The 17397-nt window shown below is 40.2% G+C and overlaps 1 protein-coding gene across 3 annotated transcripts in view; it reads left to right on the plus strand.

Moving 5' to 3' along the window:
• rsu1 (Ras suppressor protein 1) overlaps positions 1 to 17397 on the plus strand; it is a 167241-nt gene that overhangs the window by 114740 nt on the left and 35104 nt on the right. For all 3 annotated transcript variants that reach the window (XM_078416664.1, XM_078416679.1, XM_078416671.1), the window contains exon 8: positions 654 to 786. In XM_078416664.1, the coding sequence (XP_078272790.1) occupies positions 654 to 786 (133 nt within the window). The remainder of the gene's footprint in view (positions 1 to 653; positions 787 to 17397) is intronic.

The following is a 17397-nucleotide window of genomic DNA, read 5'->3' on the forward strand; positions in this document are numbered from 1 at the left end:
GTTCAGTTTTTAATAACAAGTATTGGCAAACCAAAAAGAAATATCCATAGATAAAAATTAATTTATGAGTTTTTTTAATCACTGAAGCAAATCTTTGCAAAAATATCTTCCTTTCTATCTTCCAATTGAAAGAAGTGAGGAGTCTATTGATCTGATTTTCTGTTTCCTTGAAAAAAATCTACAAACTCTAATAAGGAAGTAACAAGTGAATACTAAAGTGTATTTTCTATACGTGTAGAGGTTTAAATTGTATTCCAACCTGTAATCCTTGTGGTGCTCTGTACAAGCTTGTAACAATTTTTAAAAAAACTTAAATATCCTTCAGCTCCATATCATAAATATCTACTTGGGACCTCAAAGTGAAAACATCTTTCTTCTGAACCTTTTGCTGTGATATTTCAATACATTTGTTTCTGTGTTCTTTCTTTCATGAGTTGTTAAAGCTGTGGATGCACTAAAGACGATGAAAGAGAAGTTATTACTTTGCTGTTGACAACTTTTAATGACGAGACACAATCAATTTGGCTGTGTAAAATAAATTAAGATTTACTTTCTTAGAAGGGAGACAATTTCTTTGGAATGATTTACTGATATTTTTACATTAAATATGGAATGGCTTTTTTAATTCATTTGAATTTTGTCTACATTTTCAGGTAATTTGGATCTTACTGGCCCAAAGCAAGTCTTCAAAGCAGAGAACAATCCATGGGTTACACCAATTGCTGACCAATTCCAACTCGGTGTATCCCATGTCTTTGAATACATTCGTTCTGAAACCTACAAGTAGTAAGTAGAATAAATGATAATTGTTTCATTGAAAATTTAACTAAAGGATTACTGGGTGTTAAATATGTTTATTTGTTTATCTTAGCAGTGCTAAATCTTTATATGTACCACTTACAGCTAAGTACATTGAAATTAGTCTGAACCTATTATAAAGTAGGCCTTATATTTACTCCAGCATGAAAGTGGATGTTACCTATGAAAATTGTCTTGGTTTCATCCTGTAAGAAGTGTTAAAACAGAACTTGTGAGATTAAGCAGGAAACTGCCAAACATTTCACGTACTGATGCATGGGACAATAAATAATCTGCCGGAGATACTCAGCAGGTTGTGCTGCTTTCTTGGGGGTGGGGTTTAGTGAGGGGATGGAATGGAGTTGTCAGCGTTTCTGGTCAAAACCCTGCATCGGTCCTGACACAGGGCTTTGACCCAAAAGAGCGACAATTCCTTTCACCCTTTGAATCTGCTCCACCCGTTGAATTACTTTGCCAGACTGTTTGCTGCTCTTGATTCCACCATCTGAAGTCTCTTGCATCTCCATTGATTCATGAGAATCTAGTTGGTGCTATTAATCATACTCCCCAGGCAAAAAAAATGAATGGAATCGAGATGGGAATTTCCTAATCGTGTGCACTAATTGAAACATCTCTAAACTGAAGATATCATTTCTTCAAATTGTGTTCAAATGAAGATATAATTTCTTCAAATCAGGAGATAAAATTGGCGTGTCAAAAATGTAATGCTACGGTGGTTATGGGAGATTTCAACATGCAGGTAGACTGGGAAAATCAGGTTGGAAATGGACCCCAGGAAAGAGAGTTTGTAGAGTGCCTTCGAGATGGATTCTTAGAACAGCTTGTACTGGAGCCTACCAGGGAGAAGGCAATTCTGGATTTAGTGTTGTGTAATGATCCTGATCTGATAAGGGGACTAGAGGTAAAAGAGCCATTAGGAGGCAGTGATCACAACATGATAAGTTTTACTCTGCAAATGGAAAGGCAGAAGGGAAAATCAGAAGTGTCGGTATTACAGTATAGCAAAGGGGATTACAGAGGCATGAGGCAGGAGCTGGCCAAAATTGATTGGAAGGAGGCCCTAGCAGGGAAGACGGTAGAACAGCAATGGCAGGTATTCCTGGGAATAATGCAGAGGTTGCAGGATCAATTTATTCCAAAGAGGTGGAAAGACTCTAAGGGGAGTAAGAGACACCTGTGGCTGACAAGGGAAGTCAGGGACAGCATAAAAATTAAGGAGAGGAAGTATAACATAGCAAAGAAGAGTGGGAAGACAGAGGATTGGGACTCTTTTAAAGAGCAACAAAAGTTAACTAAAAAGGCAATACGGGGAGAAAAGATGAGGTACGAGGGTAAACTAGCCAATAATATAAAGGAGGATAGCAAAAGTTTTTTTAGGTACATGAAGAGGAAAAAAATAGTCAAGGCAAATGTGGGTCCCTTGAAGACAGAAGCAGGGGAATTTATTATGGGGAACAAAGAAATGGCAGACGAGTTAAACCGTTACTTTGGATCTGTCTTCACTGAGGAAGATACACACAATCTCCCAAATGTTCTAGGGGCCGGAGAATCTAGGGTGATGGAGGAACTGAAGGAAATCCACATTAGGCAGGAAATGGTTTTGGGTAGACTGATGGGACTGAAGGCTGATAAATCCCCAGGGCCTGATGGTCTGCATCCCAGAGTACTTAAGGAGGTGGCTCTAGAAATAGTGGAAGCATTGGAGATCATTTTTCAATGTTCTATAGATTCAGGATCAGTTCCTGTGGATTGGAGGATAGCAAATGTTATCCCACTTTTTAAGAAAGGAGGGAGAGAGAAAACGGGTAATTATAGACCAGTTAGTCTGACATCAGTGGTGGGGAAGATGCTGGAGTCAATTATAAAAGACGAAATTGCTGAGCATTTGGATAGCAGTAACGGGATCATTCCGAGTCAGCATGGATTTACGAAGGGGAAATCATGCTTGACAAATCTACTGGAATTTTTTGAGGATGTAACTAGGAAAATTGACAAGGGAGAGTCAGTGGATGTGGTGTACCTCGACTTTCAGAAAGCCTTCGACAAGGTCCCACATAGGAGATTAGTGGGCAAAATTAGGGCACATGGTATTGGGGGTAGGGTACTGACATGGATAGAAAATTGGTTGACAGACAGAAAGCAAAGAGTGGGGATAAATGGGTCCCTTTCAGAATGGCAGGCAGTGACCAGTGGGGTACCGCAAGGTTCGGTGCTGGGACCCCAGCTATTTACGATATACATTAATGACTTAGACGAAGGGATTAAAAGTACCATTAGCAAATTTGCAGATGATACTAAGTTGGGGGGTAGTGTGAATTGTGAGGAAGATGCAATAAGGCTGCAGGGTGACATGGACAGGTTGTGTGAGTGGGCGGATACATGGCAGATGCAGTTTAATGTAGATAAGTGTGAGGTTATTCACTTTGGAAGTAAGAATAAAAAGGCAGATTATTATCTGAATGGTGTCAAGTTAGGAGGAGGGGGAGTTCAACGAGATCTGGGTGTCCTAGTGCATCAGTCAATGAAAGGAAGCATGCAGGTACAGCAGGCAGTGAAGAAAGCCAATGGAATGTTGGCCTTCGTAACAAGAGGAGTTGAGTATAGGAGCAAAGAGGTCCTTCTACAGTTGTACCGGGCCCTGGTGAGACCGCACCTGGAGTACTGTGTGCAGTTTTGGTTTCCAAATTTGAGGAAGGATATTCTTGCTATGGAGGGCGTGCAGCGTAGGTTCACTAGGTTAATTCCCGGAATGGCGGGACTGTCGTATGTTGAAAGGCTGGAGCGATTGGGCTTGTATACACTGGAATTTAGAAGGATGAGGGGGGATCTTATTGAAACATATAAGATAATTAGGGGATTGGACACATTAGAGGCAGATAACATGTTCCCAATGTTGGGGGAGTCCAGAACAAGGGGCCACAGTTTAAGAATAAGGGGTAGGCCATTTAGAACGGAGATGAGGAAGAACTTTTTCAGTCAGAGGGTGGTGAAGGTGTGGAATTCTCTGCCTCAGAAGGCAGTGGAGGCCAGTTCGTTGGATGCTTTCAAGAGAGAGCTGGATAGAGCTCTTAAGGATAGCGGAGTGAGGGGGTATGGGGAGAAGGCAGGAACGGGGTACTGATTGAGAGTGATCAGCCATGATCGCATTGAATGGCGGTGCTGGCTCGAAGGGCTGAATGGCCTACTCCTGCACCTATTGTCTATTGTCTATTGTTTGGGCTGTCAGCAATGAGATTTTTTTTAAACTGGGAAAAATTTCAAAAAACATTGCAGGAGACGCACTTTTACTCATGCACGGCTCACTGCCTTGAACGTGATTGTTTTTTTGTTTAACTGAGAGTTTTAAATGGCTGTAATAGGTTGTGAGGTTTGGATCCAATTTCTATCATGGGGTAATTAAAGTTTGCTAGTTTTATGTACAAAATATGACCTCGAATTAAATCCCGCATTATTGTGAAAGTGTGATAGTAGGTACCTGGTTGAGTTTCTCATGGGTGGAACTTTAACAAACATTTCAAACCTTGTGGAAATGTTTTTTTGTGACTGCCTTTATACCAACCCCTCGATAAAATATATTTAAAATATTTTTCCTTTCTATTTAATTTAATTTTTTTATTTATTTTAAAATGGTTAAAGGGCCTGTCCCACTTTAGGCGGTTTTAAGGCGACTGCCGGCTACTAGGCTGTCGCCGACAGTTCGCCGGGTGTCGCGGGCATGATCGTGAGGAGTCTTCCAAGAATCGTAGTGGATCTCAGCGCGTCGCTGAGAAATCATCCGGAGTGAAATTTCTCGGCGACAGCTGGCTTGTCGACAGGTATCATAAAATGCTTGTGTTTAACCAATTTATTTACTGTCAGGACATTTGACAGGTAGATTGGAGGCGACAGTTTGACGGTCAGGTAAGCGTGGGAATTTTGTGATGTTTATGGCCATCAGCCATTACATTTAAAGTGTGCTCCCAACCTAGATATGCAACCCAGAAACCAGATATGCATATCCCGTACATTTTCAAAGAATGCCCACACACTTTTCACAAAAATCCACTTAACCACTTAAATTTTTTTATTTTTTTTAATACAGCTATTAGTAAACTAGAAGTAAATCCAGTTTAATAATAATAATAATAATAATATTCATTTATTGTCATTGCAACGAGTACAACGAAATTAAAAAACAGCCAATCCTGACGGTGCGTACAAACATATATGCAATAAATGCAAAAACAAATAAATACATAAATACAATTAAATTAAGTACAAGATTTTTTAACGGTGTTGCCTAGTGCACAGGTAGTGTTCAGTTCTCGTATGGCCCTGGGGTAAAAACTGTTCTTAAGTCTGTTTGTTCGGGATTTGATTGACCTGAAACGTCGACCAGAGGGCAGATGAACAAACAGACGGTGGCCGGGGTGGGATGGATCTTTTATTATTTTGCCTGCTCTACTGAGGCAGCGCAGGCTGAACAGGTGCTCCAGGGAGGGCAGTGAGCAGCCGATGATTTTCTGGGCCGTCGTGATGACCCTCTGAAGGGCCTTCCTGTCCTTTTCTGAGCAGCTGGCATACCATGTGGTTATACAGTATGCCAGCACACTCTCGATGGAGCAGCGATAGAAGGACAACATGAGCTTCTCCTGCAGGTTGGTTTTCCTGAGGATCCTCAGGAAGTGGAGTCTCTGCTGTGCCTTCTTTACTGTGGTGATGGTGTTGGTAGACCAGGTGAGATCCTCTGCGATGTGCGTACCCAGGAACCTGAAAGCTGGTACCCTTTCCACGCAGACCCCATTGATGTAGAGTGGGTCGTAATCTCCACTGGTTTTTCTAAAGTCAATTATAAGTTCCTTTGTTTTGGAGGAGTTCAGGACCAGATTGTTCACTGAACACCATGCTGCCAGCCTTTGGATTTCATCCCTATAGGCTGTCTCATCTCCTTGTTTATGCCTTGTTACAGTGATGCTTGGTTTTTAAGTAACCCATACAAGATGTTATCGATGAAAATTAATTTCTTGAGGCTTCACAATGGGTAGACGGGGATAGTCTGGGGTCATAGGTAGAGGTGTGCAGTTTGATGGGGGTAGATATTTTGCCTAGAGATTGTACGAGAGAGACTGTCTGTTAGATCCCAGCTGCTGGTATATCCTTGTGCAATTTATATATTTCTTACAGATATCATATTTCAAATTACATTGCAGTCTCAAGATGGTGCCTAAATTGAAATCACCCAGATTACCAAGATGTAATTTCTTAAAACTTGTATCGCTCATTATCTAGTGTATCCTTCTCCCTGTTACTAATCCATGAATCAGTAGAATCAACCCTTTGATTATTTATATGATTTACTCTTAATTACCTCTTCAGTTCATAGGATCACAATATTCACAACTCGTGAATGAACAAGTAAAAACAAAATTGTAAAAATATGTTAATTTTAAAAGTATCAACTTAATCTCTCTCTTATTCCTTTTGGTTGTTTATGGAGGGTACGAGATGGAAGCATGGAGAGACGAGGAATGGGAATAGGAGTAGAGGGATCTCAGTTGAGCTATGATTAAAATCAATCCTAGCATTGTTCTGATCTTAGAAACAAGGAACTGCAGATGCTGGTTAATATACAAAAGGACACAGCGCTGGAATAACTCAGAAGGTCATGCTGCAGAACGTGGATAGGTGATTTTCTGGATTGAGACCCTTCTTGTGACTCTGTCCACCCTATGGCTTTGTCTGTAGAAGGATCCGACCCGAAACATCACCGATCCATGTTTGCCAGAGATGCTGCCTGACCCATTGAGTTATTTCGGCACTTGGTGTTTTTCTTCTTGTAAACCAGCAACTGCAATTCCTTGTTTCTGCTTTAATTTACTTGGCTGGGGAACTCACAACTTCAAACAATGTTCCCAACTATGGATCAAACATAGTTCAATATCAGTTCACATCTTTGGAGATATGAACTTCGCTTCAAACCAATGAATCCAAGTTAGTGAAATTTAAATTTGGTAGAAAAAGGGAAGTATAGTACAGGAACAGGCCCTTCAGCCCATGATAACTCTGTCGAACATGATGCAAAATTTATTTGATCTCTTCTACCTGCACATGATCCATATACTTCCATTCCTTGCATATTCATGAACCTATATAAAAGCCACAATCATATCTGCTTCCACCACCACAACCCCCGGCAACTCGTTCCACACCCACCACTCTCAGTCTAAGAAAAGTACTTGTGATTATAAGTCACCCCTCCCTTTACGCTATGCCCTCTAGTATTTGACATTTCCACCTAGGGAAAAGGTTCTGACTGTCTACTCTACCTAAGCCTGTCATCATTTAATAAACTTCTATCAGCCTCCAATGCTCCAGAGAAAACAACCTAAGTTTATCCCATCTTTCTTTGTAACTGATCCCCATTAATCCAGGTCACATCATGATAAACCTCTACTACACCCTGTCCAAAGCCTCTAATTTCTTCCTGTAATGGGGTGACAACAAACGGCCCACACTAATGTAATAAAAAGGAACTGCAGATGCTAGTTGATACCAAAGATAGCCACAAAATGCTAGAGTAACTCAGCAGAGCAAGCAACATCTTTGGAGAAAATGGACAAGTGATGTTTCGGGTTGGGCTACTTCTTCACTGGACCACGGCTCCAATTGCAGCCTAACAAAACCTTTATAAAGTTGCAACATGACTTCCTAACTCAATGGTCCAATGGATGAAAGCAAGCATGCCATATGCCTTCTTTACCACTCTATCTATCTGCACTACGACCTTTCAAGAAGTATAGACTTGGACTCCGAGATCCCTTAGTACATTATTACGGGTCGTGCCATGAACTATACTTTCCCCTTGCATTTGATCTCCCAAAGTGCAACACTTCACCCTTGTCTGGATTAAACTCCAACTGCCATTTTTCTATAAGAAACCCAACACCACCACCTCCTTGATCTCAAAATGCCCTAACATGTTAATATACCCCACACTGACTTTGTTGTCGTCTGGGTCATTTTCCTTGGTGAATACCGATGCTAAGTACTTGTTTAGTACCTCACTTACATCCTCTGACTCCAAGCATAAATTTCTTCCTTTATCCTTGAATTGGTCCTACCCCTTTCCCAAGTTAGCTTCTTGTTTTTAATGTATGTATAAAAGATCTTGGGATTTTCTTTAACCCAATTACCAATGGCATTTCATGGCCTCTTTTAGTCCTCCTTATACCTATAGGGGTTCTTTTCTCTTTCTTTATATTCCTCAAAGGCACTTCTGGGAACATACGGGTCCTAAACTTTGATTGGCTGCTCTTTCAAATACTCCCACATGTCAGACATGGACTTACCTAATAACAGCATGTTCCAATTTATTCTTTGCTAGCTCCTGCCTACTAATGTTGTAATTTGCACTCCCTCAATTTCATACTTTTCCCCCAAGATCCAGATTTATCTTTATTCAAAACTTTGTTTAAACTTTTGGAGTTGTGATCACTGTTCCCAAAATGCTTTCCCACTATAACGCCAGTCACCTAGCTAGGTTAATTTCCCAATGCATGTTCCAGTATGGTCTCACTTCGAGTTGGACTATCCATATACAGTTTCAAGAAACCCTTTTTGATACAACTCCCAAATGCTGCACCATGTAAGCCTCTTGCACTTAGGAAGTTTCTGTCAATATTGGGAAAGATAAAATCACTCACTGTGACAAATCATTTAGAAATTCCCATAATCTGTCTGCGTATCTATACCTCTATATATTGGGAGGCCTTTAGTATAATTCCATCAAAGTGATTGTACCTTTTTTATTTTTGAGCCCCAACCATATTGCCTCAATGAATGAACCATCTAGTTTGTCCCCGCTGAATTTCCTGAACTTAGTCGTGTGGGACTTCAGGCGTTTGTATTTCCTGCATGATGGTAGCAGTGAGAAGACGGCATGGCTTGGATGGGTGGATCCTCGATGATAGATGCTGCTTTCTTGCGGAAGCGACTCATGTAGATGCTTTTAATGGAGGGAAGGGCTGCGCCTTTGATGGAATGGGCTGAGTCCACCACTCTCTGCAGCCTCTTGCATTCCTATGCATTGGAATTGGCATACCAGGCCATGATGCAACCAGTTAGGAAACTTTCTACAGTACATCTATAAACGTTTGTTAGAGTATTCTGAGACATGTGGAATTTCTGGACTGCACCCAGGAATTTAAAGCAGTTAACTCTCTCCACTACTGACCCATCAATAAAAACTGTTTTTTGATCTCCTGACTATCCCTTTCTGAAATCAACACTTGATCTTGTTGACATTGAACAAGAGTTTTTTGCAGCACCATTAAACCAGATGTTTTATCTATATCCTGTTGGCTAACTCATCCCTGTTTGATAATGTAACTCCTCCACTTCTTTTACCTTCCTTTTGTCTGAAACATTAATTCATCTGCATTACCCAGAATATTTCTTGCATTGAAATAACCACGATTCAGCCCATGAGTTTCACCAAGTTAATTTACCTGTCCCTGCCTGTGTTTCCTTTCAGACTTACTAGTCATAACCCCTCTCTTCCCATCAGTCCCCCCACTTACTGAACTGCTGCTCTGGTTCTGATCATATCTTAAGTGTTTGAGAAACTTTAAGCCTGTCCAAGGTGACTGATGTTTGGCAAAGAGTGATCTATTTATCCAGATGCAAAATGAAAAAAGGATACTCAGTGGCAGTGTCCTTAGAGATATCCGATAGTAACATTTTATTAAAGGTTAAACCACACCACAGCCTGGAGAAAATATTCTTATAGTGTATAATTACATTGTACACTATAGTATATAATGACACTATATTATAGTGTATAATTACAAATAAATGCATTTGAACTGTGGTGTGTCAGAAATAGAACAATTTGCATTTGTGCAGTGACTGATGTAGAAAGAAAAATCACCCTTCCATCATGCCAAACAATATTTAACTAATAAAACCTAGAAGGAATTGTACATAATCCTCAATCCTCAATATTGATGGTCTCCCAGTATCCACCTCCCCTCACATCCGGAATCTTGGAATCATCTTTGATCAAACCCTCTCCTTCGACAAACACATCAAACACATCACAAAGACAGCCTTCTTCCACCTCAAAAACATTGCCCGTCTCCGTCCATCCCTCTCCTCCACAGCTGCAGAAACCCTCATTCACGCCTTCATCACCTCCCGTCTGGACTACTGCAACAGCCTCCTCTATGGCGCATCCTCAAAAATCATCAGTAAACTTCAATACATTCAAAACTCCGCTGCCCGTCTACTCACCCACACCCCGATCCGTGACCATATCACCCCCGTCCTTTACAAACTCCACTGGCTCCCCATCCCCCAGAGAATCCAGTACAAAATCCTCCTCATGACCTACAAAGCCCTCCATAACCTGGCCCCATCCTACCTGACCGACCTCCTCCACAGGCACACTCCCACCTGCACCCTCCGCTCTGCTGCTGCCAATCTCCTATCCCCCCACATCCGGACCAAACTCAGATCCTGGGGGGACAGGGCTTTCTCCATCGCTGCTCCCACCCTATGGAACTCACTACCCCAAACCGTCAGAGACTCCTCCTCACTCACCACATTCAAAACATCACTGAAGTCTCACCTGTTCAGTACTGCCTTCAACCACTGAAGGTCACCTCACCTTCTGTCTCCTTTCTCTGTTCATTTACTTATTTATCTATTTATTCACTTCCCTATGTTCTTTAAATCCCTGTAAAGCATCTTTGAGTATATGAAAAGCGCTATATAAATGTAATGCATTATTATTATTATTATTATTATAATCCCTTGGAGAGTATTATTTATGCTGAAATTTACTGAGGGAACCAAGAAAAAGCATTTTATTTTGATAATCCTCATATATGTTAATATTTTCAATATTAATAAATTATGCGGTGACGAAGTGTTGCCCTTTGGATGAATAGATTTTCTTTTGCCATCTCTGGCATTTGAATTTTTACATTTGGCACTTTAACGATTATATATAAAGTAGTCCTTGAGTGCTTTTCCTTGTTTAGTTGGTTTACTGTGACTTCCGTCTCCTTGACTGAAACATTTCCTTCTCGTCTTTTAAAGCTGTGAAGCTGAGAAGAGTATGTTCTAATTTCTCTGCAGCCTCCCTGCTAAATCACGCATATGCGCATTGCTCTGTATTTGATTAAATGAAGCAAAAGTTAAAGGCAGCTGCTTTTTCCAATTTTTTCAGCTGTTGTGAATATTTTTTTCCAATTGGAGTACTTAGTCAAGTTTCAAAGTGACCTTTGAATTGTAATCACAGCCTCAGAGGGTCTAAAGAATGCCTAGGATGATGACAGGGAAAAAAAATGATGGATTGTGTGAGTTTGAGCATTAGTGCCAAGAAAGTGCCCCCGTGATCTTGAGAACTGCAGAGGTCTGGGAATGGCAGTGAAGAAGTGCATCCCACTGCACAGAGATCAAAAGGTCATTGCAAAATCATGTTATGTGTTGTTACGTCCATTAACAAGTTTTCAATTAAACTGGAAGAGGTTTTATTCGAATCCTTGTATAATATCATAATTTTGTCTAATGATTATAGGGTAGTGATTTTGAAATTGCATAGGGTAGTGATTTTGAAATTGCATTCTGTGGGAAGAATGGATATCAGCGCACAGATGCTGAATGAAATCTTGCAATCCAGGGCAGAAACAAATATATAATGAAATCTCTCCCAGGAAGCTGCTTGATTTTCTGAGGGTGGGGATGAGTGAACAATGGAGAAACTGACAAAGTCAATATTGTGCTGGCATTTCTCAGCATAAAGATTGAGAGAAGGCAGGAGAGCAGAGAGAGCCAGGTTGGCGCCGGGATCAGAAGTGCAATGAAATTTTTCTGCAGCATTTGGATGCGTTCATTCCTGCTGTGCATCTCTCCACAGATGCTGCATAACTTGCTGAGTGTTTTCGCTTTAATTTGAAATTTCTGGCCTCTGCCTGAGATCAAGGTCATTGCTCTATTAAACCGGCCATCTTCAGACAACGATTTACATCAACTTTTGGCATGCTTTACGTTCTCTCCACTTGTGCTTTGATGACGCGATAGTTAGCATCTTGCTGTGTGGAATGATCGTCCCCGAAGAGTAGTCTTGATTTCAGAAAAATCAGGGCGACAACTTGATTTGTGAATGAAGGTAACAGACAGCTATCAAAATATTGTCAGCTGAGTGCAGAGAGTGCAAGTTCTCTCTTCAGCTGCTGTCAGACTAACACCTATCAAGGGAAAGGATTTGACAAAGCATCACGCTGCATGCATTTAACATTTTGAAGAGACTTAGGGATTTGGAAGAGATATGTGCACTTCAAATCCCTGACTCTAATAAGTGATTGACAACAGGAAGACAGCTTATTGTATACAGGCAAGCGTCTTTGATCTATTGTAGACTGATGACATGAATGTTCTTCTAATGCACTTCATTACAGTTGTTTTGAATCATTTTTGAATTTGACAATGTGAAAGTAAAATTATTTTGGATTGACGATTAAATTTGAGCTTGAGGTTTAGTAAGTATAAAACTCCGTGGTTCAAAGCCATTACTACTCTGATATGCATTGCTTATCCATCTGATTTAATTTCTGATGTTCTTTGTGGTTTCTTTCTCTAACACTTTATGGTGTTGTCCATTTGAAGGTGTCTGCTATTTCAGAGACGTGGTGGATTGCTGCTTATGATTGCAATTCTAGTGAAGTATTGTTTTCTCCAGCTCGGGCAAATACACCTTTCCAAGAATCTTACAGCTTTATTGAAAGCTGCTGAGGTATAGAAACACATCTGACAGTTCTGATGAGAGGTCATTGCGCTGAAATATTAATTTTGTTAATGCTTAATGCTTTCTTAATGTTGCCAAGCATACTGTTTCCAGTGCAGTTATTACAAAAGATAATTCTTTACCATTCAAAAACTTTTGGTAAAATTGATTAGTTATTTGGCAGGATTCTTTGAGGATGTGGCAGAGAGTTGATGCAGGATATCGTGCAGAATCAGTGGACTTGGATTTCCAAAAAAACATTTGACAAGGTGCCACATAGAGTTTGATCCATAAGTTAAGATCCAGGGTATTGAACAAGCATGTTAGATTTACATGGATTGTAAAGCAGTTGTCACATAGAAAATAGAGAGCTGGAATGAATAGTTGCTTTTTCAGGCTGGAGTAACTACTGGAGTACCTTGGGATCAAATTTTGCCCCCCAATTGTTTACTATTCACATCAATGATCTAGAGAAGGGGGGGGGGGGGTGTCCTGGTTTGCTGATGATAGGGAAATAGGTGAAAGTGCATGTTGTGAAGAGGAAATTGTGATTCTGCAATGGGATTAAATGACTGGGTGAAAACTTGAGGAATGGAGTTTAATGTGAGGAAGTATAAGATTCTGCACTTTGATAAAAGAAGATTATCATTTAATTGGAGAGAGGCTGCAAATGAGTGAAGTTAATTGGGATCTAGGGATTCTAGTGCACAAATCACAAAACGTTAGCAGGTAGGTCCAACAAGTAGTTAATAAGGCAATAGGCATTTTGGCCATTATTATAAAGAAGTTGGGGATTATTACAAAGATTTATTATTACAAAGACAAAGTTGGGGATTATTACAAAGACTTTGTTACAGTAGTATAAGATACTGGAATATATGCACAGTTTTGTCTACTTACCTTCAAAAACGATTTTGTTTCATTGGAAGTGGTCAAATAGAATATTATTCCTAGGATGAAAGGGTTATCTTACCAAGAGAGGCCATTCAGTTTGCATCTGCATTCCTTTGAGTTAAGAAGAATGAGGGATGAGCTCATTCAAACAGGTAAGATCCTAAGGGAACTTGAAAAGGTAGATGTTGAAATGTTTTCACTGGTGGGAGAATCATGAACAAGGGTCACAGCTGCAAAATAAGGGGTGCTCATATAAAAATGATGTGCGGAGATATTTACTCTCTCAAAGGGTGGTGAAACTCTGGAGTTCTCTGCTCCCAAGTGTGATCAGACATGGAGATAGATAAATATCATATCATATCATATCATATATATACAGCCGGAAACAGGCCTTTTCGGCCCACCAAGTCCGTGCCGCCCAGCGATCCCCGTACATTAACACTATCCTACACCCACTAGGGACAATTTTTACATTTACCCAGCCAATTAACCTACATACCAACTACAAATAGTTGGAAAAAATTAAGAATTAAGGGTTGTGGTGAACTGGCAGAGGAGGAGTTAAGGCCAGCATTATCAGCCATGATCATATCGAATGGTGGGCAGGCCTGAGGGACCTGGTCCTACTTTCTTGTGTTCTTGCTTAAGAGTTATTAGGGAAATATCCAAACCTTATTTATTAGCTACCAAGACAGCTTGAGTACATATCATATCATATCATATCATATATCTACAGCCGGAAACAGGCCTTTTCGGCCCTCCAAGTCCGTGCCGCCCAGTGATCCCCGTACATTAACACTATCCTACACCCACTAGGGACAATTTTTACATTTACCCAGCCAATTAACCTACATACCTGTACGTCTTTGGAGTGTGGGAGGAAACCGAAGATCTCGGAGAAAACCCACGCAGGTCACGGGGAGAACGTACAAACTCCTTACAGTGCAGCACCCGTAGTCAGGATCGAACCTGTGTCTCCGGCGCTGCATTCGTTGTAAAGCAGCAACTCTACCGCTGCGCTACCGTGCCGCCATATTTTGACACTTATAATTGACATACTGTTTCCTAGTTTGTTCACCTAATCATTTGCTGGTATTAGTTTGTTCTACAGTTCATCATGAAATCAGAAATGCTTACGCAACCTACTCATGATTGGGGGTCACTTTGATCAAAAGGTTTCCTAATCTATCAGTTGTTCTTCCATGAACTTGATGCGTTCTCAGTTACGGCAATTCCCTTTATCATTTGACACGAAAGAGATTCTTAGAACTTTGGTAAGTCTTCTGTCCATACATGAAATGCAATTATGAACTTGTAAGATGATATTAATTGCAGAGAGACAACACGTGTAATTTTTTTGTTTACACATAAATATTTAATGCCCTGTAACACTCTTTTTCTGTGTTCTTCATTTCCTGGAGTGATCAGATTCTGTGGCTACTCTTTTACCAGCTACCCTAACTTGTAATTGAATATTACGCATATTATAAATATTAGGCCTAGCATCTTTTATTGAATAGTTAGTCCATATCAAGTTTAGTTTATCCTGTGTTGGAATATGTTTAATGAGATCTAAACTGTTGCTTCGTTAATTAATGTTTGCCAAAAAAAATGTTGAAAGAGCACTTGATGGTCATGCTCTAAAGAAGGACCAGTACAGTGCCAACCAGGAGCTGCATCACAAAGTTGCAGTTGCTAAATCATTGCCAATGTGAGGAGTTCTAAGATCCTAAAAGAACTTTCCCCACTATCCACCCATCCCATACAACTACAGAACAGCTGTAAAATAGTGTGGTGAGGGAAAATATGGGCTGGTTGGATGGAGAGATAATTATCTGCTGTGTACCTGCTCATTCCAACCCCCTGATTGTCTGCCTGATAGAGGCCCATGCTGCAAGTTATCCCCCACTTCTATGAAAAGTGGCACATGACATCTCATAGCTCCAGTAACCAGGGTTTAATCCTGAAATTAATTTATGTTCGCATGCTCTCTCTGAGACCAAATGGATTTTCACCCAGTTACACCAGTTTCCTCCATTGTGGTGGTAGATTGATTGGCTCCAGTAATTTGTACTCTGTAGGTTAGAGCAAATGTAGGGGACTGGAGAGGGGTGGTGTGTGTAGTTGATGGGATGCAAGAGGGGAACGAGGATGAGCGCAAATGGGTGCTGGACAATAGGTGCAGATTCAGGGGCTGGAGCTTATTTCCTTGCTGTTCAAAGCAGCTTTTTTTAATAACTTCTGTTGAGGTTTTTAATAACCCAAGCATTAAAAATCCGGTCTAGCGGATTGTATGTGGAAGGCATTACTGTCAGAATGGAGACCCTTTCAATTGATGTCTCATTGGTGATCTGATTGTTCCATGTATTCTGTATGGTCACTTTGTGTGTGACAAGGTAATAGATGGTACCTAAAAACTCCTATTTATGTCAGCAAGGGAAGAAGTGGTGCTAGGGAAATTCTTATATTTGTAACCAATGTTAGGAAAGTGTTTATAGAACCCAGCTTCATTTGTTTTTATGCATGAGTTATGCATGAGAAGTGGGTGCTAATAGATCAAATTTTTAACCTTGCGTTTTTAAGCTCTCGATTACTGAGCTGCAATTTCTGATATGTATCTGATATTCAGAAAAGCAATGCAACTTATGAAATTACTGAAGTCCAGTGATTATTCTTTATGTTAATATTTTGGAAGATAGTCATTATGCACAATTTATACGTTAGTTGTATTTAAGATAGAAATTGATATCTTTAACATCTATATTCTACAGTAAGCATTAAGCTATTGCATTCTTTAATCTCAGGCTGACAAGATTTTGCCTTGAAGAGGTTTGATCTTGACCCAAGTAATGGGGGGGGGGGAGCAGTCAAATGCTAATGTGCCTAAATTTAGCTTGTCATTAGAATTATTTTTCTTCTGCCAGTAGTGTGGTCCAAACCAGATGGGCTCTTTTCTGTATCTCTGGGCAATAAGTATCAAGTTCTCCTGGTGTGATATTCTGATTAATGGCAGTGTTATGTATTTAAAAATATGCATATATCAAGCATATCTGCAAAATAAAACTCGAGCTACACCTTTCTTTACCGTGTAAACGTTCATGGCAAAAAGGTAGTAATATGATTATAAAATGTTGTTTTTACAAAAGATATTATGATAAAGTTGGTGGTTCTAATTAATTCATTTCTGAATATAACTACATCAGTGCGGTGTCCCTAGATTTTTCCCTTCCGTTGATGGAGCTAAATGATTCAAGATAGAACTAGCTTTGGGTTGTAATGCTTCCAGCAAAATTAATTGCATTTTTTTTGGTGAGTTAAGCTCAACAGATAGAGATGATGGTGGACAGGTGTTAATGAGGTTGCAGTTCCAACAGACTGAATGTATTTTATTTTATCTAGGGTACCTAATTTTTGCATTTCCTATGATGTTGCATTGGTGTTTTAAATTGCCTGTATTTTTAGTTTAGAGGACCTTGGACTGCAATAAATTGTTTCATTATGGGAAGAATTTGCCAGCACAAATTTGCAGTGGTTTTTAAAAAGCAGCTTGTTCCACCTTTGCTTATGTCCTGTCTATATGTTGCCCCTGGCAACATCATGCTGAGGGTCATATTCCGTTTCTATTCTGCCTACATTCAGCTTTGCCTCTCGGCCGTTGCTTTATACTCTTTGACAACAACGATTAGATGATGAGTTACTTACTTGGTGTGAAGCCATACAGCCAGAACTTAGTGGAATATAAATATCATGGAAATCAAAACTATTTGTTCAGCTACCACCACAAAATTGCACATCGTCAAGCATCAAACACAGCTATTTCAACCTTTTGCAGCAGCACCTGTCCCCACCCTCCCCTCACTTATCCTGAAACCTTTCATTTCACATTCTACATTCCACCACAGCTTCACCACAATCTA

The sequence above is a fragment of the Rhinoraja longicauda genome, chromosome 2, assembly GCF_053455715.1.
Source record: "Rhinoraja longicauda isolate Sanriku21f chromosome 2, sRhiLon1.1, whole genome shotgun sequence".
Taxonomy (NCBI): Eukaryota; Metazoa; Chordata; class Chondrichthyes; order Rajiformes; family Arhynchobatidae; genus Rhinoraja; species Rhinoraja longicauda.